General features: G+C 38.0%; 1 protein-coding gene across 1 annotated transcript in view; it reads left to right on the top strand.

The window, feature by feature from the left end:
- ADGB (androglobin) overlaps window positions 1–18,592 on the top strand; it is a 154,135-nt gene extending 135,543 nt beyond the window's left edge. The window contains exons 30-36 of the mRNA XM_078054606.1: window positions 1,731–1,903; window positions 4,952–5,128; window positions 6,084–6,186; window positions 8,849–9,055; window positions 14,264–14,354; window positions 15,045–15,231; window positions 17,862–18,592. Coding sequence (XP_077910732.1) covers window positions 1,731–1,903; window positions 4,952–5,128; window positions 6,084–6,186; window positions 8,849–9,055; window positions 14,264–14,354; window positions 15,045–15,231; window positions 17,862–18,047 — 1,124 coding nt within the window. The 3' untranslated portion in view covers window positions 18,048–18,592. The remainder of the gene's footprint in view (window positions 1–1,730; window positions 1,904–4,951; window positions 5,129–6,083; window positions 6,187–8,848; window positions 9,056–14,263; window positions 14,355–15,044; window positions 15,232–17,861) is intronic.
- The last annotated feature ends 7,394 nt before the right edge of the window (window positions 18,593–25,986 follow it).

Here is a 25,986-nt window from a genome sequence, read left to right as displayed (position 1 = left end):
GCAATTCATGGGAGAGAAAGTTACTATACTGTATGCCATTGAAGAATAGGCAGATTATTTTATTATTTTATTTTATATATTCATAATGTAAAGGAAGTGGATGGTGTGTCCCTGCTATCTGCCTGACACTGTACTGTGTGCTCCCAGAAGTAAACTTGAATATTAGAATATGTTAATTTGAAGGGAATCAAAGACACCTACATATATGATTCAAGCTCTAAGACCTACGGGTAGTAAGAAAAAGAGAGCCCCAGAAATACTTATTGGGGCAGTTTGAGATTCAATTTCAGCTGACATTTGTTAATATCTTAAAAACCCAGTGTGTATGATACCAGGTATGATCCTGTTTGAAATGCCCCATATAGTTTATTTGTAAGCCCCCTGGGCATGGTATTAACATCTCCATTATACAGAGAAGAAAACAAAATCAAAAGAATGTAATAAACCTGCCAAAGTGAACCTATTCAGTGGCTAATCCAAGATGCACCTCCAAGTCATTTGATTATATGACCAAAGAATTTTCCCTAGCGCAACACTACTCAGCAACCGAAATTGTTGGCAGAAAGACAAGTTGCCCCCTTGTAAAGTTGTGGTACTTACAGTCCCTTTGCAGTCATGCAGGATGATCTGCCCTAATTTGAAAGTAGCTAATAACTGGCACTAAGCCATCAATAAGAACTGATTCTTTTTTTTTAACTATTTATTTATTTTTAAATTTAAATTCATTAATTAACATAGAGTGTATTATTAGTTTCAGAGGTAGAGTTCAGTGATTCATCAGTCTTATATTATACCCAGTGCTCATTACATCACATACCCTCCTTAATGCCCATTACTCAGTTACCCCATTGCCCCACCCCCCAGAGATAATTATTTAATGTTCATTCATTTCTTTCTAACCACAGTACCAAAACAAGACACAAAAAGATTTGGCATGTCAATCTCTGGCAGACAAAAGGCTAGTGAAATTATGAAACAATCATCTCATGTTGCTAAAAAATTGTAAAACAGCATTTAATCTTATGGTTGCTAAATTCACTGATTCTTGACATTTACTATTTACTTTGCTAATGGGATGACTTACAGACTCCAGTTTCGAAAGGGGCTGACATGTCCTTTGAATTCATGTTTGAATGCTAATTCAACTCCCAACAGTTGGGGGAATATCAGCAAATTCTTGGATCTGCCCTGTTGGGGTGCTTTGAGAATTAAAAAAAAAAAAAGAAAGAAAGAAACAGTAGGGATTCAACAAATGTTATCTGTTCCTCTGCCTCTTGGATATGTAGTTGTTTGAAAGAATGAATAGAACATAAGGCAAAAAACCCTTCACATCCTCCTTCAAGCAAGCAGAGGGAAGAGAATAACACATATTATAGCAGAGATAAACAAATTCAGTACCGTAGTGGAGATCCTGGCCAAGGAAATTAAGCAAAAAAAAATGTACTGAAAGCATCCAGGCTGGAAACAAATTAGATAGTGATAATTTTTGCATAATCTTACAAATATATCAAACCTACTGATTTCTACACTTCAATGGTGTGTGGTATGTGGATTATCTCTCAATTTTGTAAGAGAGAGTCACACAGATCTTCATAAAATATTTTTTACAAAAAAGAAAAGAAATCCAAACCTCTTAAACTAACAACTTTTTTCCTGACTTGCTCTCCTTTTCCTGCTTGCCATGATTTTATTGTTATGATTCACTGGTTTCCATTTTTATGTCTCGCTAGCTCACGGAGAGAAACATGAGGAATTAGTTACTTTGGGAAGCCCAGATTCTCATACTATCAGTGAGGGGCAAAAATCTTCAGGAACTTCCAAAACAACAAGAAAAGGCAAAGAAAAGTCTTTGGAGAAAGATAAGACAGCCAAAGAAAAACAAGCCCCTCGCTTTGAGCCTCAGGTGGGTGCGGTACTTTTTCTTATTGGAGTCATTTAATAAATGTACATTCATTGCGTCTCCACTTGTCTATCTCTCCTGAGGACAAAACTGAAAAATTCCATCTCCTTGATTCTAGCAACCATCTAGATAACCTTAAGGATATTCCTTGGACAACTTCTGCAAGCTGCTTTTCCTAGTTTAGTATCAAAATCACTAATCAAACTTTTAAGACACGTATGTCCGTAAGACACTGCTTTTGGGACTTGGTCTTCTTCTTCCTTTTTTGTTTTTTGTTTCTTTTTTTTAAGATTTTATCTACTAGTCAGAGAGAGCGCACAGGCAGAAGGAGAAGCAGGTAGAGGGAGAAGCAGACCCCCTGCTGAGCAGGGAGCCAGATGTGGAACTTGATCCCAGGACCCTGGGATCATGACCTGAGCCGAAGGCAGACGCTTAACTGATTGAGCCACCCAGGCATCCCTGGGCCTTGAGCTTCTAATAATAATATTATACAGTCCCTACCTTCAAAGAACTTGTAGTCTAATGGAGGAGACAGAAGGTAAACAGAGAGTTTTAATGTTAGATATTGCATGTGAAGTGGTGGGAAGAAGAGATACTTACTCTAACTTCTTTCTCTTAGAGGAGCCAAATCCAGACCTGAGTCAATGAGCAAAGACATTGTAAGGTGAAAATGAACACAATCGCTGTGTTTTGTTTTTCTGGGTTTTTGTTTGTTTGTTTTGTTTTGTTTGTCATTTTTTGTTTCGTTTTTCTTCTAGCATTAAAGTATGAGAGATGGGGCTGGAGGGGTAAGTAAGTGTCAGAAGGAGGAGGGCCTTTAAGTCTCATTAGGAGGCTGGGACTCTATCTACAGCCCAGAGGTCAAGATTCCAAATTCCCTCAGGGCCAGTTAGGTAATTACAATGATTAGGGGTAAGGAAGAGGATGTGGGGGCAAGAGTTGAGGAGTGCAAGCATAGGCCTAAAGATACTCAAATTCAGATTATTTAAAAACACTGAACTCAAAATACCCAGAGGACAAAATCTTCCCAACACTAGCTACAATTTACAATCCAAATGCTGCCTTTTATTGTAATATCTAAATGGATGCAGAAAAAGAGAAGTTTCTCTGTCAAGGGATTATTACATTTGAAAGGACCAGATGCAGTTTTCTATTTAAAATTAGGTTATTTTGGGGCATCTGGGTGGCTAGATGATTAAGTGTCTGCCTTCAGCTCAGGTCATGATCTCCAGGTCCTGGGATGGAGCCCCATATCCCACATCGGGATCCTGGCTGTCTCAGCAGGGAGTCTGCTTCTCCCTCTCCCTCTCCCTCTCCCTCTCCCTCTGCCTGTCCCACTGCTTGTGTGCTCTCTCTGTCTCTCTCTCTCTTAAATGAATAAATAAAATCTTTAGAAAAAAATAAAATTAAGTTATTTTAACATTGTTTGGCTAAAAAACACAGGTGAAGTGGTTTCAATCAACCACTTTGTTTCCCTTGAAACTTCAAGATAATGCTGTGTTTTCTAGACGTAGCTCCGGTTTATCATGTAGTGTTATTAAATCAATTATTTGAATGCACTGAGAAAATATTCTTATCATCAGCAAAATAAATTATTGAAATTTAAAACAAATAAGCTTAACTCAATCCATAAACTCTTACAGGTGGCCGCACACCTAGTTCATCATACTCCCTTTCCTGATCCCAGGGAAGTTTCTGATAAACTCATTTATCAAGCAATATAAAAGATGATAAAATCTTTTGTACTGTGTTGTAAAAGAAAGAAATAAAAGAATTTCCAATTGTGAGATTTAAGTTCTCATCAGAATATTAGGGGAATATTGTAGAAAGCAAGGAGATCTTTTTGGTAACATTGAAACCAAACTGTCCACAAGAACATTATTCAGTGGCCCCACCGATCCCTGCTTCCCCATCTGCATTATTTAACATGGATAATTGACATTATCTCAATCATAGGTAAAGTGTTAGTAACCACATTAGATTCAAGCCTCTCTCCCTACCAGATTGTCACCAATGAGCCTCATTTATCTAGATCTTTCAAGTCCTAAGTCAAACTGCTCCCAGCCTATGGCTCATAAAAATGAAAATAGGGGCACCTGGGTGGCTCAGTCAGTAAAGCGTCTGCCTTTGGCTCAGGTCATGATCCTGGAGTCCTGGGATGGATCCCTGCATCGGGTTCCCTGCTCAGCAGGAAGCCTGCTTCTCCCTGTCCCTCTGCTGTTCCCCTGCTTGTGTGTGCTCTCTCTCTGTGTCAAATAAATAAATAAAATCTTTAAAAAAATTTTAAAAAATGAAAATAATCCTAGAAGATATCAAAATGTTAACTTTCATAATGAGTATATATCCGGTATATCCACACCTGGACATGATCAACTATTCCTACCCTCATTTTTGTAAAGAGGTGCAATGTAACTCTAAATGTAATTTAGAATTTTCTTTTTTGTTGTTGTTGTTTACAGTTTTAGATAAAATTTGCACATAGTGAAATGCAGTGATCTTAATTTTACAATTCAATGAATTCTGACTAGTGCATTCACTCTGTAATCCATATCTCTATCAAGGTATAAAGTATAGATAATTTCCATGAGCTTGGAGATGCCCTCAAACCTCTTTGCAATGGATTCTGTCATGTTCCCACCTCACCCCAGGTGGCTGTTTGCCTGGTCTGGAATTTCATACAAATGAGTCACGCAAGATGTATTCTTTTGTGCTCAGCTTCTTTATCTCAGTATGACGTCTACCTGTATGATCCACCCGCGTTGTGCTATACATCAATAGTTTATTACTTTTTAGTGTCAAGTAGTGTGCAATGATATGGATAGATGCTACTTTGTTTATCTATTCATCAGTTGATAGACATTTATAATGTTTCCCTTTTTTTGGCTCTTATCAGGCTGTAATGAATTTTTTGTCCAAGTATTTTTGTGAACATGTGTTTTCATTTCTCCGGGTCAATACTTAAATAGTGAAATGATGGATCATGGGCTAAAATCCAGACCCTTTTGAATGGAGGAAAATGCCTGACCCAAAGGTTTTTATTTTATTTATCAGATATCCACTGTTCACCCTCAACAAGAAGACCCAAATAAACCCTACTGGATTTTGAGGTTGGTCACTGAACACAATGAAGCAGAATTTTTTGAAGTGAAAAAAGATACAGAACGAGCAGATGAAATCCGAGCCATGAAGCAAGCCTGGGAGATGACCGAGCCAGGAAGAGCTATCAAGGTCACTTGAGTTTGACAAGTTGTTCTTTAACTTTCCATTCCTAGGCATTGGTCTGAAGTGGGACCCATGTTGGTGAAAGTGCATAGTCTTTCCTTTAGGAACGGTATCTGGAATTTTGTTAGACACTCACTAACTACATTTTAGGACCACATTTGAACACATTGTGAAATGTTGTGCAGATGACTGATACCAGATGACTCTCAAAAGTGAAGCACATAATGGTGCCACTTATTGGCCCAAACTGTGGGTTCCCTCGTTCTTTCACGTAGCACGGTCTGTATCCATGTCCTCAACTCCCAAGTAAGAAAGCATAAACATGTTTAATATGTGCTTTTTTTTTTTTTTTAAAGATTTTATTTATTTATTTATTTGACAGACAGAGACACAGCGGGAGAGGGAACACAAGCAGGGGGAGTGGGAGAGGGAGAAGCAGGCTTTCCACCAAGCAGGGAGCCTGATGCGGGGCTCGATCCCAGGACCCTGAGATCACGACCTGAGCCAAAGGCAGACGCTTAACCGCTGAGCCACCCAGGCGCCCCTAATATGTGCTTTTATGTACTTTGAACATGTGGATAAAAAGCCTGTGCTACCCCTTGTGGAATATACATACTTCAGGTCTCCCTCCCTACTATATTTTATGTAAGAATCATTGCTATAATGAACCATTATTACTCATATGAGTTTCATGTTCCAACTCAGGGTTATTAAGCCAGATGAAAAAGGTTCAGGAGCAACTGGATCTAAGGCTGCATGCCTTGTGTATTCGTTTTAGGACTGCTTCTTCATTAGTTCTCAAAAATAACTCAGAATTATGGATGGCTCAGAATTTGGGTTTTTTGGATAATAAGAGCTGGTCTAGTTCAAACTGCCATATTTATTCTCACTTTCCTCTTTCTTTCATGTACTCTTTAAATGTTGTTGCCTGGACTGTTCGTTGACAGTGTTTGTTCTTTAGGCTTCCCAGGCTCGCCTGCGTTACCTCAGCCGGTTCATTAAGAAAATACCAGATGCGGAAAGCATGCCTGTGTGTGACAGCCAAGCCAAAGCGCTGGAGGAAGGTCAGTGAGCCCTGCCCCCGCTGCCTGAGAGCACGGAGCTGTGCCCTGCACCTCTTAAAAGACAGAGCATCTTACAGGATAGGAAAATAGATTCTGAATTTTTTTTTTTTCTTATCAGCAGATGTTTGCTTTTTCCCCAAGTAGATGTGGTTTTCTCCGTTTAAGAAAAGATGAAACCAGAAATAAGAATGCAACCTGGGTCAAAGGTAGCAGTGTGTGAACTTGAAGGCAGGCCCACGACTGTTACTCTGGCACCTTTCTAGTAACAATAACTATAAACAATAGCAATAAGATAAAGCTAACTGCTTTTTTTTAAAAAAAGATTTTATTTATTTATTTGAGATAGAGGGAGAGCGAACGAGAGAGCAGGAGCAGGGGAGCAGAGAGAGAAGGAGGGGCTCGATCCCAGGACTCCGGGATCATGACCTGAGCCGAAGGCAGACGCTTAACCGACTGAGCCACCCAGGTGCCCCAAGCTAACTGCTTTTATTGAGTGATTGTTGTGGGCCTAGAACCGAAAATACTAATTATTTCGTTGAACACTCACATAAATCCACTATAATCTATAATCTATAATGTGGTTTCCAATTTACCCATAAGGACACAGGCCCAGAGTAATTTGCTCTGCAATTTGCTAAGTTCACAAGATACCTAGAGACAAGGCCAGCTTGCAGACAGCTCTCCATGACCCCAGAGCACCTTGTCACTAACCCTTGAGTGCCCCCATCTATAACCTCCCTGGGATGCCCGGGTAGGCTGAAGGCGTTAACATCCCCAATCATGCTTTTCCATGTTTATGTCTTTAGGAATGCAATTCAATGCTTTTTATAAAGATAATGCCCCTTAACTTTTCATATAAAGAGTATAAACAACAAATATCACCCTGATTTTGTTTCCTGGGATGGGTACTCTTCACAGCACTTTTTGTTTATCTCCTTTTAACCTACAGCAACTATGAGGTCGACACTGCTATTCCGATTTTACAGATAAAGAGACCAATGCTCAGAGAGTCACCGAACTCTTCCTAAGTCACATATCTCAAAAGTGATAGAGTTGGGATTTGAAATATTTCTAACTCCTAAAGTACTCACTTTTCTAAGTGTTAAAGTCTAATATATTAAGAATACAAAGGTGAATAGGTTTTATTATGATTCTATCATTTTTTATTTTCAATTTTATTATTTTATTAGATTTTATTATTGTTTTTAGAAATGTATTGTTATATGCAAAAGAAAAATGTTGCACTGGGCACTTGTTAAAAACGGCAAGGGACACTATTCAAGACTATTGCAGTAGGAGAGAGAGAGATTGAATTCAACTTTGAATACAGCAGGGACAAGTGGGGCTTTATAGTGACTAGGCAGGGAATGGGTGGAGAGTTACCCAGAAAACTTGGCTAGGTATGGGGGGTAGGGGGAGAGGGGAGCTGGACTGGATATCAAAGCATGAGGGGTGATTCTTGATAAATTAGTCCAGCAGGATTCTTTGCTAAAACTGAGAGTCACAAGCCAAGGACAAGGCCTAGTGGAGAACAAGGCTCACAGGAGGCTGACCTTGTCCTACAACGTTCATGCAATAAAGACACAAATACTCGTTGTACAGCTTGACACATTTTTACGTATGTATACACTCAGGAACCACCATTCGGATCAAGATCTAAAACACTTAAACAACTCCAAAGTCTTCCTCATTCCCCTTCCCTCAGCCATTTTCTCCCTCAAGGTAACTACTGGTCTGACCTCTACTACCCTGTTTTCATTTTGCCTGTTCTTGAACTTCATATATCTGGACTCATACAGTATATACTTTCTATCCCTCACTATTAAGCTGTTCTAACTCTTCTTGTGTCAGATTAGTAAGGTGTGTTTTATAAGAAATTTGTCTATTTTATCTAAGTTAAACTTCCTGGAATAAATTTCATTTAAATTTCTTTTTTCTTGATCCATTTTGCTCTAAGGGTAATCAATTTTAATAGTATCTTAAAACGTGTTTATTTCAACATTTCTCCATGCTTTCAAGCACTGACCTATTATCACCTTTTATTCAAAGCAGAATATAACATTAATTAAATTATCTGCAATTGATAAATGGGGGGGAATGTTTACATAATGTGGAAGTTGTGGTAGGTTTTACACAGTTTTTTTTTTTTTTTTTCCCTATGCATAAAGATCTAGAACAGTGGGAGTAGAATTATAGCATTAAGGAAAAACTTTCCAGCTTTGCAACTTCACAAGCAAGAGCTCTTTTCAGCTCTATTTTAAGATAATTTAAGACAAGTGCCTAGACACAGCCTCCCTCTTCAGAGAGGAGAACCCCATCCACATACATTTCCCACACAAGGCAGATTGAATCTCCTCCAGGGCCCACCCTAGCAGGGGCCCCAGTGGTTCAGAGATCCCATTTCCATTTGCGGTGTCTCACCTCCCCAAAGCCTCTATTTTTATGTGATGTGTTCATATCCTGAGGCACTTCCAGACACACTGGTGGTCTGGGCCATCCACAATGATTTCTGAGGCTACCAAAGATTGTTTTTGCTAGTGCTCTGGTTTGCAAAAGCTTTCCAGTAGGCTCCAAACCTGGCTCCCACACACCTTCGTTACTTTCTGTGTATGATTTGATAGAATGCAAGTTTGTCTTCGGTAACACACATGTCATGTTGTAGTTGAAATGTCCTCAAGTGCCACAAAAGAGTCGGACACAAAGGGTTCCATGAGTTCTGAGAGCAAAGATGTCATACCATTGGGGAGTATGCTGTGGAAGAAGTGGCAAATGGGCAAGGGCTTGAAGGATCTGTCCAAGTCAGGGAGCAGCGAAAGTGGAGGAACGTCCCCCGCAGGGAAGGAGGAGCAGTGTGCGCGAAAGGAGATCAGTAAGTAGTATTCTCATTTGTAAGAAAAATACGTACTTGGAAATAAAAATTCTGGAAAAGACACCAACAAACACATGTGATGCCTCGGGTTATAGAATAGAAAAATGTGTATTTGGGATTCATAGGTCTTCATTTTGCTTATCAGAGTTGATAATCTTGCTCAAGGACCTCATTGCTCAGTAGCTATCTTAAAGATAGAAGTGGACGAAAAACAAAACAAAACAAAAAACAAAAAACAAACCGTAGCAGGTGTATTTTTGTACACTTCTCCGTGTCTACAAACACTAAAAATAAAATTACAGCGACGGCACATGCCATCGCCACCAATGTAGATCCTTTTGTTTTATCTATCATAGGCTACATGATATATTTTCTTTTTACCTTTTACAACAAATTTTAAATACTCCGATTCTAAAATTTTGGGGGAGAGGAGTTTTCAGTGGTGCACAAACCACACGGATTTGGTTCATTTTCATATAATGGGGATTCTTATTTGTTCACTAAAATGAACATAAATCCTCCATGGAAGTTTTTACAGAGAAATGTTTTGTCTAGGCTGGCTTCCCTGAGGAAGGATTTCCCCTGAGCAGCTCCTGGACTCTCTGTTGCTAAGGGACTAAGTGTCCTATATGGTTGAAACAATAAACTGGGCTGCCCATAGGGGATCCTGGGTCCCTAGCTCATCCCTGAGTTGCAGGCACCACCTGTGATCGTGAGGGGGACAGCAGGGGTCAGCTGGCTGTCGAGTTCTGTGACCGTGGCCCGTCTGCCTCTCACATGGAGCTACATTCTCCAATTATACTTATATCAGTAGTAAAAATAGTACTATTTATTTCTCTACTTGTTCAGAACCCAGGCAAGAAAGAAAGATATTTTGGAAGGAGGCATCCTCGGAAACACCAACAATGGTTCTTTTCTCAAAATTCTAAACCAGTCAGAATTTTTATTTTTATTTTTATTTTTATTTTCCAGTCAGAATTTTTAAATTAAAAACTGTTTATGGCTAAAGCATGTCCTTGAAGGATTTCCATAGGGAAGAGGAAAATCCCGAAATTCAAAGGGCTCTTTTACTATAGTAACAAGAGATTCCATTTTTGAGCCAATAGTTTGAAAGTAAGCACTCATTTAATAAATAATGACATACATGACGTAACACTGAAACTTATTTAGAATAACATCTATCATTCTATATTGATATTTAATTTGTAGAGTGGTTTTGCATCTATATTATCTCACTGGAGCCTCTACGAACTAGACAAATCATATACTGCTATCTCTGCCTCAGAATTTAAGTGATTGATAAATGCCTCATGCGAGGGCAGGAAGAAGAAACAGTGTGGCGTGAATCAGGACTCTAATCCTAGTTCTTTTCATTCCACGTGTTGTGATCTCTAACAGAACACAAACTTCTCCCCACATTTGGTTAAAGACCTGTGAAATGAAAATCTAATTACACTCGGAGGTTGACCTGTTTATTTATATGCTAACAAGGTAATTTTTTTAAGTTGCAAAAATGGAACACAATCATGATTCTTCACTCCAGCCTCCGGTAGTGTGTCCCCTCAGTCATGGTGTAGATTTCATTTTTTGCGCAGAGCCCCAGACCAGTATTGGGAGGGACCGCTTCCGTGTCAGCTCTCCTGCTCTTCATTTCTTCACACTTTTGGCCTTCAGTCTTCACATCTTTCTATTAAAGTTCACAGCACTGTGAAAGAGTGTACTTTGGGATGGAAAGGAGAGGGCAGGAAACAGGGAGGAAAGGTAAACGTGAGTGGGAATGGAGGACTGAGACCAAAGTGGCCTGTCCTCAAGCAAAAATGTCTCCAACATGTTTGAAATGTGTTTTTGTATTTTTGTTTTTTGTGTGTGTTTTATCATTTTTTATTTAATATAAATAATATATGTATAATATAATAATACAAAAAATATATTACATATAAAATAAAATATAAATTCAATCCCACAAAATCAAGAAAAGTTGACCCCTTCTCCCTCCAAGGAGAGGTGTGCTGTTGGGTTTCCAGTACATCCTACAGCACTGAAACATGGCCATGGACCCCAGGTACTAGGGATATAGAAGGAATCCTGCTTGAGAACCGTGGGTCTGGTTGTCCAGCTCTTCTTTGGAACTCCATGCTTTGCTCCCACCTCGGCTGTTGGTGCCCTATATTGGCCCTCGCTCCTGGAGAAGCATCACCTGTAAGAGATTACAGACCCTGGGAGAGCTTTGCATGATCTGGTCTCTATATTCCAATAAATATTTGTGATTCCCACAAAACTGCGTTATTCTTGGGCACCTGGGTGGCTCGTTCAGTTAACCGTCTGCCTTTGGCTCAGGTCATGATCCCAGGGTGGAGTCCCACATCTGGCTCCCTGCTCAGTAAGGAGTCTGCTTCTCCCTCTGCCCTTCACCCTACTCATGCTCTCTCTCTCTCTAATAAATTAATAAAATCTTTAAAAACAAAACGAAAAAACCCTACCTTATTCTTGCTACTTCCTATTTTCATATAATAGGTAACTTAGAACAATTTCCGTCATAGTACCAGAGGGCATATGTAAATGGTATCATTATGGGTTTCACACCTAAGCATTCTTCCTCAATACCAAAGCCATCGTCAAGTTCAAAAACATTGCTTTCCACGTCCCCTTCATCTCTGGGAGCCTCTAGAAAATGCCTTTTCCAAACATTGCAGGTGATCTTTGCCTTTATTCCCACATCTTTTCCCCAGGCTTCACAATCACTATGCCTTGAACAACGATTTTCAGACTACCTATGATGAAGTAAGTTTTCTCCCTTAGTCTGTTGGAAGCGGAAACTTTGGTAAAATGTAATAAAATGAGCCCAGTAATGACCAGTGGCTTTAAAGATATTTCTAAATGCATGTTCTTATTTTCAGAACTTATCCCACAGAGGGCCAGTTTGCAGACGGAGGATGGTACACACACACACACACACACACGTCCATGCACACACACACACACATTTTAGGCTGCACTATTCTAGAGGAACAAGGCTGTCATAATACACTCACACCCTATTCTGACAACAGAGTTTAGTAGCAGGACATGAAGGTTAAACTTCTCTGCCCCTTTCCCACACCCTCTTCTGTTTAAATATATGTTATTTGGCAGGAGGCAAGAAAACACAACTATCTAATTAATCAGTAAGCATTTTCTTTCCAGTCTCATGTTTGAAATGCCAAAAATATAGCCAGAATAAGTAGGTACGTTCAGAAGAAAAGCAAATGAACTTTAGCAATCTAAGATCCCATAGTCATCACAATGAAAAAAGAAAAGTTATTGGCTACTGATTTCTAAAAAACATATTGTAAAGTGTCAACTCTTCAGGAACGTTTTCTGTTATAAAATGAAAAACGTGGTTGAATTTATGTTTTCATCATAGAGTTGAGTTGGGATATTCTGTTTTTTCACATGTACCGTCTTCATGTATTTTCAAAAAAATGAAAAATTAATTTGTATATCATGTTTAAAATGTTTCTTAAAGGTTTATATTAGATTTTATTTCTGAATGAGTGATCACTTTTAACAAGTTGTTATAAATTAAGCACTTTCCAATATTGCCGGAGGCTATCACAACCACGCGTAAAAAGCAAGATTAAATAGTCCGTGGGGCGTGAGACATCTTGATGGCAAAGTGAGGACCTGACATAGCCTCTCCCAAAAAGCACTAATAAACTGAAAAACAATTAATTGAAAAACATGTTAAAACTCTGAAGGCATGTAACTAAATAAAAAGTACAATATACAAGATTAATATACAAAATTACTTTCATTTCTACATAATATCAATGAGCGATTAAAAAAGGAAATTAAGACCATTTCATTCACAGTAATGTCAGTAATAAATGTATGGAAATAAATTTAATGAAAGTGCAAGACCTGTATACTGAAAACTACAAAACGTCACTAAAGGAGGTTTTTAAAAATCTAAAAAAAGAAGGAGGCAGTCCATGCTTTGGACTAGAAGACTCAATATGGCCAGGTGGCATTTCTCCCCAAATTGATCTATAAATTCAGTATAATCTCTATCAAGATTCTGGTAGACATTTTATAGAATTTAGCAACCTGATCCCAAAAGTTACTTGGAAATGCAAAAGACCTGGTTTTGATAAAGAACCAAGGGGGAGGATCTTTACTTCATGTTTTCAGAATTTATTATGAAGCTAACAATAATCAAAACACTATGATTTGACAGTTTCTTAAAAAGTTAGATGTCATTTTACCATTCTTAGTTACATGGAATGTCCAAGAAAGACAAAGCTCTAGAAGACAAAGCGCATCGATGGCTGCCCGGGGCTTGTGATGGGAATGGAGAAGGGCTGTGAGAGGCACAGGAGATTTTATGTGGAGAATGGAAATGTTTTGAGACTGGATTTGGGTGCTGGTCGCACAACTCTGTAAACATACGAAAAAGCACTGAATTACATTTTTAAAATGGGTGAATTTTATGACATTTTATACTCCAGTAATTTTTTAAAAGGAGATTAAATGTCCTGGAAAGCCTGAGTGGTTAATATCATAGACTCTAAAGTCTCTTTTTTAAGTTTTTTCTTGTGGGTTCAAATGAGTTTAGGGAGTAGAAATTTCCTGCTAACTTGATTTTCAGTGTTTACCTGCTATATATTGCCTACCGCACTGGATCTACAAGTTTCTTAAAGTAGATTACTATGTCTTAAATATTTTTATATCCCACTCCCCATAGTGCTTATGATGGCTTTTACCCCTAGATGAAGCGTTTTAAATATTGGGTCATTTAATTTGTTTATAATGAAATACAGTATGACTTTTCTTGTCTCCACCTTCATTTAACTACCATCACAGTAACATTCTGTTACTCTTCTTATAGAGTATATTCACTTTGCCATTTCCTTCATGTAACTATAAGTATAGTAACACCAGCTAGAGGATAAATATGAAATATAATTATATTTAATAAAGTAAATTGAGTCACATTAAATATATATATTTATATAAATATATTATTAAATATAAATATAATATATTTATAATATAATTATATTTAATAAAGTAAATTGAGTCACATTAAAATCATATTAAATTAGACAAGTCCAAGCAATGGTTGTTTTTTTTAACAGAAGATATTATTTTTAATTAAAATAAGATACAACAGTCATGTGGTCAGTGTTGATTCTTTTTTCAAAGTCTAAGACTTATTTTTTTTAACAGGGCCTCGTTCACGATCCCCAACAATTTTGGAAACGTCTCCACGACTTATTCGAAAAGCACTAGAATGTGTAAATTTAACTCAGTATGTACGGTAAGTTTAAATAAACATGATTAATGCGGACATCTGTGTTCATAGAATTTTGGATACATTAATAAGTTGCTAAACAACTCAAAATTTGAACTGAAATGCTTAATATACTTCAATGTATTCAAATTTTTAGAAGTACATGATTTTACATCTCAAATTTAGCAAATGTTTTATTAAGTCAATCATAAAAGCATTTGAATATTTCCTGTAAAGATTTAATTTATAAGCTGATTAAAGTGACTTGAGCTGCAGAAAATTCCCCACTACGCCTGCTGGCATTATTTAAGTAGGTTCAATTTTATCAAGAACTAGACAGAGATTAACAGAGAGAGATAGTTACTCAAGCATATTTATGTTTGAAAATATTTTCAACATTATTTAACTGCATAAATTAAAAAAGGAAAAACCTCCAAATATTCTCATACTTTCCAACACCAATTCCATGAACACCTCATCAGATGAAGCATCTGATTTTTACTGGTATTTTCCTAGAATTGTTTCCTAAAATATTAGTGACTTAATAAACGGAGCATAGCTCATCAAAAAATAATAGTTCATCCTTTCTATTCCTAACATTTGATTGGATTCAGACCACCACACTGTCCATATGATTTTAAATTATTTGAATTCTAAAGTAAAGTTCAGTCCAGCATTCCAAAATGATTTATGCATCTCTTTTGATGTTTTTTATAGAAAAACGATAGACAACGACCCTGTGCTACAAACAGAGGAATTGAACCAGCAGCAGGCAATGCAAAAGGCAGAGGAGGTTCATCAGTTCCGTCAGTATAGGACCAGAGTCCTCAGCATTCGAGACATTGACCAAGAGGAACAGCTTAAAGTAAAAGATGAAATCCTGGAGATGTATGGGGAGATGCGGGTGAGTCTCAACATACAGATTACAGTTGACACATTCTCTTATAATGTTAAAAAGATATCATAGAAGAAGAATATAGGACCTGGGTGGAAAGAAGTCTTGAAAGCATTTAGTTCCCAACTCCTCAGAGAAGATGGAAGATTGGTGAAACACACTGAATTTTACTTACTTCCTTAAACCCTTCCATAATGCAGTATTGGGGATCTATCCACAAAAATGGGAGGAAAGAGAGAGAAGACAACAACAAAATATGTGTGAAGAGAACTGGGTGAATATTAAAATTATGTAGATTGAATTCATCGTGTAGAAAATACTTTAAATTACAATACTATAAGACAAAAGGGAATTTCGTTATTTCCAGTCATGTTTTTTTCTGTGTTTAACAGACAAGCAAATGCAGTAGATGGGAAGGCAATAGGGAATAAATATTAACGGGGATGGTTTATTTATTTATTTTTTATTTATTTATTTTTTAAAGATTTTATTTATTTATTTGACAGAGAGAGAGACAGCGAGAGAGGGAACACAAGCAGGAGGAGTGGGAGAGGGAGAAGCAGGCTTCCCACTGAGCAGGGAGCCCGATGCGGGGCTCGATCCCAGGACCCTGGGATCATGACCTGAGCCGAAGGCAGACGCTTAACCGACTGAGCCACCCAGGTGCCCCAACGGGGATGGTTTTTTAATTCGGATCTCATTCTTTAAGTGTGAGGCACAAACACCTTAGTTTTGCTTGAGTCTCCCTTAATAGAAACATTATCCGTACCCCATTTCTCATCAGATGGGAGAAAAAGATACCAATCCTCAAGAGATTACTGACATATATTAAACTTACTTTACACTAAATCCTTCAGATGACTTTCTCTGTCTTTTTTTTTTTTTTAAGATTTTATTTATTTGACAGAGAGAGAGACAGCAAGAGAGGGAACACAAGCAGGGGGAGTGGGAGAGGGAGAAGCAGGCTTCCCACTGAGCAGGGAGCCCGATGCGGGGCTCGATCCCAGGACCCTGGGACCATGACCTGAGCCAAAAGGCAGACGCTTAACGACTGAGCCACCCAGGCGCCCCTGTCTCTCTTTTTATTACAGTACTACTCTCATCTTGTACAATTGGTTTAGTGAAGCCAATTTTATTGTGGTGGATACAGGACTTTTCTTTCACCAAAAGCTTTGAGGAGAGTCTCATTCTGACATTTAACTCTGCCATAATCTCCACCACAATCATGCAAGTTGCAAAACCACAGAAAATTTCTCAAAGAATTCAGCAATGAAGACAAGAACAGTCATTTCTAAATACTTCTCTTCTGGCTAGCATCAGTTCATTAATCCTTTTTTTTTAATTATATCATTTTTGAAACAGGAAACAACAGGTTGAACCATAATTGTGCCCATTCTGTCAGAAATGCAAATGAAACAAGAAAGCCAAAGTTTCTTAGGAAACCTACATTGGCACTTAAGTTGTATCACTGCTTTATTTGTGAATATTTTTAGAATGTTGCCTGGAACTGACATTAAATTTTGAAAATTACCCTTCTTTTTGAAAATATAAACTATAATTTAACTATAGTTATATATATTTTGAAAGTAGAATCAGGATTTCTTGATGGATTGTTGGTATAAGAGAAAGTAAAGAGTCAAGAAATGCTCTAAGGTTTTTGGCTAAACAATTGATAGGGTTGAGTTGCCATCAGATCTGAAGGCTTGAAAGGAAAGACAAAGATTTCAATTTGAGACATTTTTGGATAATTTTATTGTATCAGAAAAAAGCATTCTTACATATCTATTACAGTCATGTGGGAGATATTGAAAGAAGTTAGATATATGGTTCTGGAATTTAGGAGAGAGATCTGGGCTCTAGATTAAAAAATTGGGGGACCCCCATCAGTATAGAAATGGAATTTAAAGCCATGGGGTTAGATAAAATCACCAAGGAAAGAGGTCTAAGATCTAAGACATGGCCATTTCCTCATTAAGAGATGAAGGAGAAGAGGAGAAATTAGCAGAGGCAACTGACAAGGAGCAGCTAGTGAAGTAGAAGAAAAGTCAGTGGGGTATGAGGTCCAGAAAACCAAGTGAATCAGTTGATCCAGGAGGAGAGGGTAGGGGTAAGTAAGAATTGGACCAAGAGGTGATCTCGGATTTAGCTTGGTGTCCTTGAACGAAAGCCAAACTGACAATAACAAAGATAAGCAGTGAACTGGGTGATAGTACTTGAAAGTTCTTCAAGTACAGGTCAGACACATTTCATCAGGTCTAGTACAATGTGGGGAACTAGTAACTTATTGAGCACAATTACGGTGAGAGATGCACTGAGCTACATGTTTTCTAGAGCTTATATTTGAACTCATGCCTATCTCTTCCCTTTCTCTCTCTTTCTCTTAGTAATGCTTTTATTTACCATTTTGTTAAAATCTCATGTACCCTTTGTTGCTCTCTTATGTTTCATGTATTGATAAACATTCGAGACCATAACCTAATATTTTTTTCTCTTTGTCTCTCTTCAGTAATTTGCCACAGGAATCTATTGGCATGAGGAAGGGATCAAGGGATTGCTTTTTTTTTTTTTTTTAATTTCTTTCTGGGACCATAAGCTTTTAACAGTAGATCTTAATTGCTTGGGATTTTGTTTTGGAATAGGACTCTTTAGATGAAGCCCGACAGAAGATCTTTGATATCAGGGAAGAGTATAGAAACAAGTTGCTGGAAGCTGAGCGCCTAAGATTAGAAGCTCTGGCTACAGAGGAAGAAACAAGTCCGGTGGAGCCAGAGAAGAAGACGCTGGCTCCAGACACACAGAAAAAAAAGAAAGGGAAGAAAAAGTAACCAGCAGTGCCCAATACTCACCGCCTTCTTCTGGAGAGGAAACCCCTTATTTTTTCTTTCTTTTTTTTTCTTTTCTTCTCCTTCCTTCCTTCCTTCGTTCCTTCGTTCCTTCTTTCCTTCCTTTTTTTTGTGTGATCTATAACCTTCCCTACTGATAAGGTACTAGGTTTTCCTTCTTAGAATGAGTTCCTGCATTTTAATGTTCATTTGTTGGTTTCTCTCAGAAAACTATCCTTTGAGTAGCCATTAGAGTTTCAATTTTTCCAATTTCAATAAAAAGTGCCTCAAAATATTTAAAATGCAATAACATTGATGTGTCTCCCTCTGAATTGCTGCATTTTTGGTGAACAGTAAAACAAGATCATGAATGGGCTAACAGGATTGCATTTGAAGACATTCAACAATGAGAAAAACAGCTATGGTTCTTAGAGGGAATTTTGTTTATAACTGTAAAGACTTTAAGATATTTTTAAAATATGCTTCAGATTTGTGTCCTTCACCGGGCGAGAGCTGTTGTGGTTTAAGCTCAATACAAGTGTTTGAACTCTGAATCCTACCTAACATTCAGTCAGGTCACCCAGACATAGAGACTGTGACCGCAAATGCATCCCTTGTCATCAGTCCCAGCACCGTGTTTTTTGTAAGTCACAGAGCATGTTCTTGGTTGCCAGTTTTAGAAAACTGCAGTGGATTAACTGAGGCACATGACCGGAAATGGGCTTCTCCCAAAAGCACACTTCTAGTTCATGGCTTCCTCAGACGAAAACTCCAAAGGTATTTTTTAATCAGTCAAACCTTTCCTTTTTTCATGTACTTAAATCTTTTTTTTTTTTTTAAAGATTTTATTTATTTGACAGAGAGATACACAGCGAGAGAGGGAACACAGCAGAGGGAGTGGGAGAGGGAGAAGCAAGCTTCCTGTTGAGCAGGGAGCCCGATGCGAGGCTCAATCCCAGGACCCTGGGATCATGACCTGAGCCGAAGGCAGACGCTTAAGGACTGAGCCACCCAGATGCCCCATGTACTTAAATCTTATTATTAAATCTTTTTTTTTTTTTAAGATTTTATTTGTTTATTTGACAGAGAGAGATATAGCGAGAGAGGGAACACAAGCAGGGGGAGTAGGAGAGGGAGAAGCAGGCTTCCCGCGGAGCAGGGAACCCGATGTGGGGCTCGATCCCAGGACCCTGGGATCACGACCTGAGCAGAAGGCAGACGTTTAACGACTGAGCCACCCAGGCGCCCCTTATTATTAAATCTTATTATTAAAATGTTAATTAGATACATACATATATATGTAATTTTACTCAAATATGCAAACACATGCACTTTTCCTCTATTATTCTTTGCCTAAACTTTCCTTCATCACCCTGTGATCTCCCAACCCCACAAAATAATACATGATAACAACCTAGTATAAATATTTCCATGTTTTTCACTCATCTAATATAATCATACATATTTTATATCATGACCTATTTTACAAAATATCATTTTATTATACATTCTTTACTGTGTCTTGATTTTTCTCACCAAACAATACAAAATCTCTTTGAGACAAAAGTAATTCATTCTTTTTAATTACTGTGAAATATTTCATGGCACAAATACATTGTCATTGATTCAGCTAATTCTCCTGTGACAAATATTTGCTTTGTTTCTAGATCTTTTCCGTACAAGAAAAACTGGTAAGAACAGAAGGAGGTAGCAAGATGGTAGACTTAACAAAGTATTTTCTAATAAATAAAAAAGAAATATAGTGCCTGACCTTTAAAATAAAGGAAAAATAAAATCAAAATATTTTGTAAGAAGATACTATAAATATTACTGTATAAATGCTTGGAGTGACTACACTGGAAATACATGGGACACAGAACACCAGGTACAATGTTCCTACCTATACTTGGAATCACTGACAATGCAGTAGGTACAAATAAATGCAGACTGATTTACAGGTGGTTTGTAATTGTCACTCAAATATGGGGTTGCCATTGGTGATACAATTTTCAAAATGGTGAACAACCTTGGTAAATTTTCAAAGATAACAATGTTTAGTCTGCCTTTAGTGTGGACAACTGATGCATTCCTTGAAATATTCAGTGAATTTTAAAACTTTGCACAAGATACTTTTGTTTTATATATCTTACAGAGTTAGGTTCTTGGATCATTAATTTGCTTTTAGACCACATGAATGATGGGCCATTCAAATCATAGAGAGGTAAGATAATTCTTTGTTGCATGTGATTCTTTCAAAGATTGGAGGATATCTAACATCCTTAACATTCAACCAGTAAATAGCAGTAGTTCTGTCCCATTCTTGGGCCAATCCAAAATGCCCCTGCATTTTTCCTAACTATTGTCTAGAGGTTTGCACTGTCCCCACTGAGATCATCTCCATGTAGAAGAACAGTAAAGCTTACTGAGAAGCTGAAGATAGTAATGTCTGGGATCATAGTTAATAAATAACTGTTAGAATACATAGCTGTTTAAAGACCCTCAGTTGTGTTGATTGAGTTAACCAAGATATGTGTATAAAGCATACTAAGTTCCTACAATCCCTAGATCATCGTCTTTGACAAATGTATGGCTTCTCATTCAGTTTCTTTCGCCTTAGTCTCTTATCATCTACCTCTTTGCATCCTCCCAAGTACTTCAAGGTCAACTCTCTACCCGCTTTCTCAGGGGCTCTTGTAAGAGCAGAGAAAACAGCTTTCTCTTCTGCAGTCACAGGCTGGCTTCTGAGTAATAATCCCGAGGGTGCAACTCTGATGATAATGAAACATCATTATAAGAGCAATTTAACACCTCAGTGTCTCTAACACCTCCACTGAAGAATAGGCTTGTGGCTTTCCTTTTTGCAAAATCGAAGTGTCCGCTAAAGTGTTTTCTGAAATGTAACAAAGGACAATTTTCATTTAAATGAATCAGAAAATTGCTGACAACCTCACTAAACTTTTAACTGGCTTTTAGAAATCAAGTTTTCAGGGCGCCTGGGTGGCTCAGTCATTTAAGAGTCTGATTCTCGGTTTTGGCTCAGGTCATGATCTCAGGGTTGTGAGATCGAGCCCCCTGTTGGGCTCCATGCTCAGTGTGGAATCTGCTTGAGATTCTCTCTCCCCCTCTCCCTTTGCCCCTTCTCCCACTTGTGCGCGCTCTCTCTCTAAAATAAATAAATAAAATCTTTTAAAAAATAGAAACCAAATTTTCAAAAACAAAAACATTGACTTCTAGTCTCTGAGCCCTCTGTTTTATATAGACTATTTTCAAACATTAAAAACATGTTGCATGATATTCTCACGTTTATCTTGTGTCTCTGTCTCATTCCAATGAAGCCCTTGTATCCACTGCCTCTTGGAAAATAGAAAAGTAGAGGGAGAAGCGGCAAGAAGAGCCATACAGTAATGGAATTTGCCTCAGAGAAGAAACTGTGTGCCCTGGGCCATATCCCAAGTGGGATTCTTAATAACAGATTAATAAAAGTTTCAACGACCTTCCCATTTCTGAAATTAACATTATGAAGGAACTTTGTTTTAAGCTGGTACAACATTTTTTGTCTAATCAATTATAAAACAAATTCTATTCCTCTTAATTTAGATAAAATAGTTTCCAACCACAGGTGTGTTTTCATGGAATAGTTGCGTTATACATTGAAGGCTTTGCATGTGCTTAGGCTAAACATCCTTCTTTTTGGTATGAGCACAGATGGCGGCATCAACACACAGTATGGTTTATTTTTTAAGTGAACTTACATAACAAATTACCATTGTATAATAATTTCAATCCATAACTAAAAAAATCTAAGTTTATCCAAATAAACCAGGTACTTTTAATACATTTTATTAATTATAAAAATACACTTACCTAATCTGTAAATCCTTTTCCCATCTGGAATATAATATAATGACACCCTTTATTTTCAATGTTCATCAAACCATTGATTTCAGAATCGCCAATTCAGATGGCACATGGATATCTCTTTCATGCCACATTCAACTGTGGGTGGTTGATATATTTATACAGGTACAAAGAAAATTCATTAAAAAATAATGTTTGCCTTTGTGAAAAAGATTCCAAAATAATATGCTACATAGTAAAGACTTAGTTAATAAACTGCTAAATAATATAAATCAATATAGCTCATTGGTGAAACTGGGCTCAGTTGGTTAACATCTCTATAATATTTTACAGGTTTGAATAGAAAATTTTCATGCTGTTTTCAACAGGAAGATTAAACTTGTGCTAATGGCCAAAATCATATTAGATACAACCTCACCAATAACTATTTGATTAATGATAGAATTACTGATTATATTGTTATACAATTAATAATATAATACAAAATTTTGCTGTGTATTTTTTTCTGAAGGAACTTTGAAGTTTTCCTGTATTTTTTCATGACCTTAGCCGATTTTTAACTTTAGTTGCTTCTGGAGTAGCAGGTGCCCAAAGCCGGCATATTTTACACCATAATGTGTGAAAAACAGCCTTTAGCCGACATTAAAGTTTTGCCTAAGACCATCATTTCTGTAGCAAATCATCTGAAGCCATTAACTATTAAAATAAAAAGCCAAAACTATTAAAATCTTATTTTAATTGAGGACGCCTGGGTGGCTCAGTCAGTTAAGCATCTGCCTTTAGCTCAGGTCATGATCCTGGGGTCCTGGGATCAAGCCCCGTGTCAGGCTCTGTGTTCTGTGTGGAGTCTGCTCCTCCCCCCTTTCTCGTGCTCCCTCTCCCTCCCTCTCTCTCTCTCTCTCTCTTTCTCAAATGAACAAATAAAATCTTAAAAAAATAAAAAAATAAAATGATTAACTTGAATTCAGAAGCTGCTTTCCAATTTATGATTCATTCAGACTGCTTGTATTTACTCTTGCTTTTCATTTATGAACATTTAAATCATCTCTGGCTCTATAAACACGAAGAGGAAGGAAGCAGGGGGAAAGCCAGAGTTTCATTTGTGGTTTGCAGATATGACCAAAGAAATGTCCTGAAGGGAAGTTAAAATTCCCCATGAGATGCTCATATACCATTTGCAGATTTCAATAACTCTTGGTCTTCAAGAACCTGGATGCTTCAAATGTGTCTGATAAGCTTTATTTCTTCTGTTGTGTCACTACTGTTTAACTAGCTTGTCACATTAAGACCATTTCTAATACTTTGTGTAAAGATTTCATCTCTCTGCTGTATAATGGGTTATATTCTCCTTGAGTGCAAGGACTATATTGTAATTGTCATATATTATGCATTTTAATCACCCACAAATCATAGCACAAAACCTCACAGAGTAGGCTTTCAGTAGATTATAACTGAATAAACTACACTGTTCCCCATTATGTGGGCTATTAGGCTGATGTTAAAATGGGTCTAAAGCAATGCTTATGATCATTTTCAAAAATGTATCAGATTGGCCTTCAAGTGAAAATATTGAAAAATACAGTTTATAGGACCTGAAAAAAGATTCACACCCCTAAGAGACTGTGATGATACCAGATGGCAGGTTGTCAACAATGGTATTCTGCAGTGTTCACAGAAGATACGTATCATAGTCTAGTCAAGACAGCTTTATTTTCCAAATAGGATCTTAATTTATATACCACTAAAGCAACCAGGGAGCTCATCATGTTCATGCAATTAAAGTAAGAATATTCCAAACTGTTAATAGTGATGTGGGAAACAGAGGCAAAAGAAATGTAACTTAAATTAAAATCTCCTTACGACTTGCAGCCCATGGATAGATCCCTGAAACATGCAGAGTGTGACCTTCCTCAAGGAACTCGTGGCTGCCTTTGTGCCTTAATGATTGTTTATTTGTTTATTTATTTATTTTTTAAAGATTTTATTCATTTGACAGAGAGAGACACAGTGAGAGAAGGAACACAAGCAGGGGGGAGTGGGAGAGGGAGAAGCAGGCTTCCTGTGGACCAGGGAGCCCGACGGGAGCTGGATCCCAGGACCCTGGGATCATGACCTGAGCTGAACGCAGATGTTTAACCGACTGAGCCACCCAGGTGCCCCATTGTGCCTTAAGGTTTAAAAGGAACCTCATCTTGGCAGCAGCTGGCCCCTCAAGGTCCTGGAAGCCTCGCTTCCGCATTCCTCGGAGACTTGCGCTATCCCTCACCCCCCACTAATTAAAAAGTGCAGAATCAGTCACTGCTCACAATCCCCTTTTAACTCTTTCTGCGCACAGGTCCTGTCCTGTGAATAGGGAAGTGGTTAAGGTCTAGGCAGGAGAGATAGGAGGCCCCTGACCCCCCTGACTGGGCTCCAAAACTATTCCTGGCAGGTGGAGACACTGAGACAGAGCTGAACAAGAGATAAGGGAACAAACCAAGATGGCCCAAGAATCTCAAGGCCACAAGCTTCCTGGTCAAGTTTTCAGTAAAAGACTGCCACTAAAAGCCTTCAGTGGCAACCCACTGGGGACCCCTCTCACTCCAGAGAGCTTTCTTTCCTGCTCTCACATTCACTTAATACACTTTCACTTCACTTCAGCCTTTTGTGTCTGTGAAATTCATTCTTCAACTCCATGAGACAAGAACCCTGCAATCCTGCAAAAATAGTACCTAGCTGTTACTCATGTCTTTGGCCAGAGGAGCACCCTTTTTTGTTGTTTTTTTGCCCATCGCTCTCAAACAAATCCAACATGTAACTGTGGATCAGACTGTCAGCACTTTCATTCGGAAACGAGAGGAATGGAAGACACACACACAGACAAGCACGCACATTTCACGGTGACTCTGAAATTCCTTAGTGTGGACATGGTGAAGGCATCCTCCCTGCCCCCCAAGAAGTGGGGAAGTCCGTGAACAGACTTTGTACTCTAAAAAGACTGGTCTGTTGGGTTGATGTCCATGGCTCCTGGTTCCATCTTCTGAGAATGTCTTCTTGTCTGTTACACTCTTGGGCCATGGGGAGTTGTTGTTGGAAAGCATGTCCTTCTTGGAGGCCCACCAGCCTTTGTATCCCGGTTTCTCAAAACTCATATACATATGTTATATGCAGACATGAGTTAGTAAATAGTAAGAGTATAATTGTGGCCCTAATCAAAATATTAAATGGCAGTGAAGATAAAGTGGTCGTTTCCATTCTTAACTTCTCAGAAGTCTGTGGCTTCTGTAACGGGCATTTCCTGTTTCTGTCTGCCCTGCATCCCTTCTGCTGTTGTTTTGGTAGTAGTAACAAAAAAGCTGAAGCTGAGTCATCATGAGCCTGTCAAAGAGACTGTAGTCCGGCTACATTAGTATCTGCCAAAGACTTGATGTCATTTCTGGTCTGGGGTTTTTCTTCAAATCTATGAGGTACTCAAAAATATCTCCAGAGAATTTATTTCTTCTTAAGTTAACCAGTTTATGTCTGTTACATATAACCAAAGAATCATAATTGATACAGCTGAATTTCGTTTTGGATTCTACTCCTTGAATTATGTTTTATTTGAGGGATTCTAAGATTTAGAAGAGACACTTTAGAAGTTCTCAGAGAAAATTACTTATATTTCAGAGCAAGGGCTCTTCACCCGGAGGCTTTGGGTGGACTTTAGGTGACCTGTGAGCCTCCTGCAATTATATATAGCTTCTTTTCGTGGAAAAAAAAAAATAGTTTTAATCAGATTATTAAAGGAGTCTGTAACCCATAAAATTCTAACAATCACTGCTCTAGAAATTTACTTTTGATTTTTAATTAGCATAAGGAATAGTCAAATATTTTCTCCTACTGAAAATTATTCTTTTTCTTTGAAGAATGCCTTACTGCCTATAATACTGATAAGGGAACAGAAGGCAAGCTGAGGACAAAGCAGAAGCTGACATCCCACAACTCCCCCCCACCCCCCACGGGATATATGTGACGTTCCTCAGGCTGCCCTAAAGCTAAGGAAAGGAAAAACAAATAGTTGACTTATAGAAATCACAATCCTGCAAGACGTGAGTCTCTGTCAGTT

The sequence above is a fragment of the Halichoerus grypus genome, chromosome 9 (genome assembly GCF_964656455.1).
Source record: "Halichoerus grypus chromosome 9, mHalGry1.hap1.1, whole genome shotgun sequence".
Lineage (NCBI taxonomy): Eukaryota > Metazoa > Chordata > Mammalia > Carnivora > Phocidae > Halichoerus > Halichoerus grypus.
Note: the sequence above shows the minus strand (reverse complement) of the source record. Positions and strands in the feature narration are given on the sequence as shown.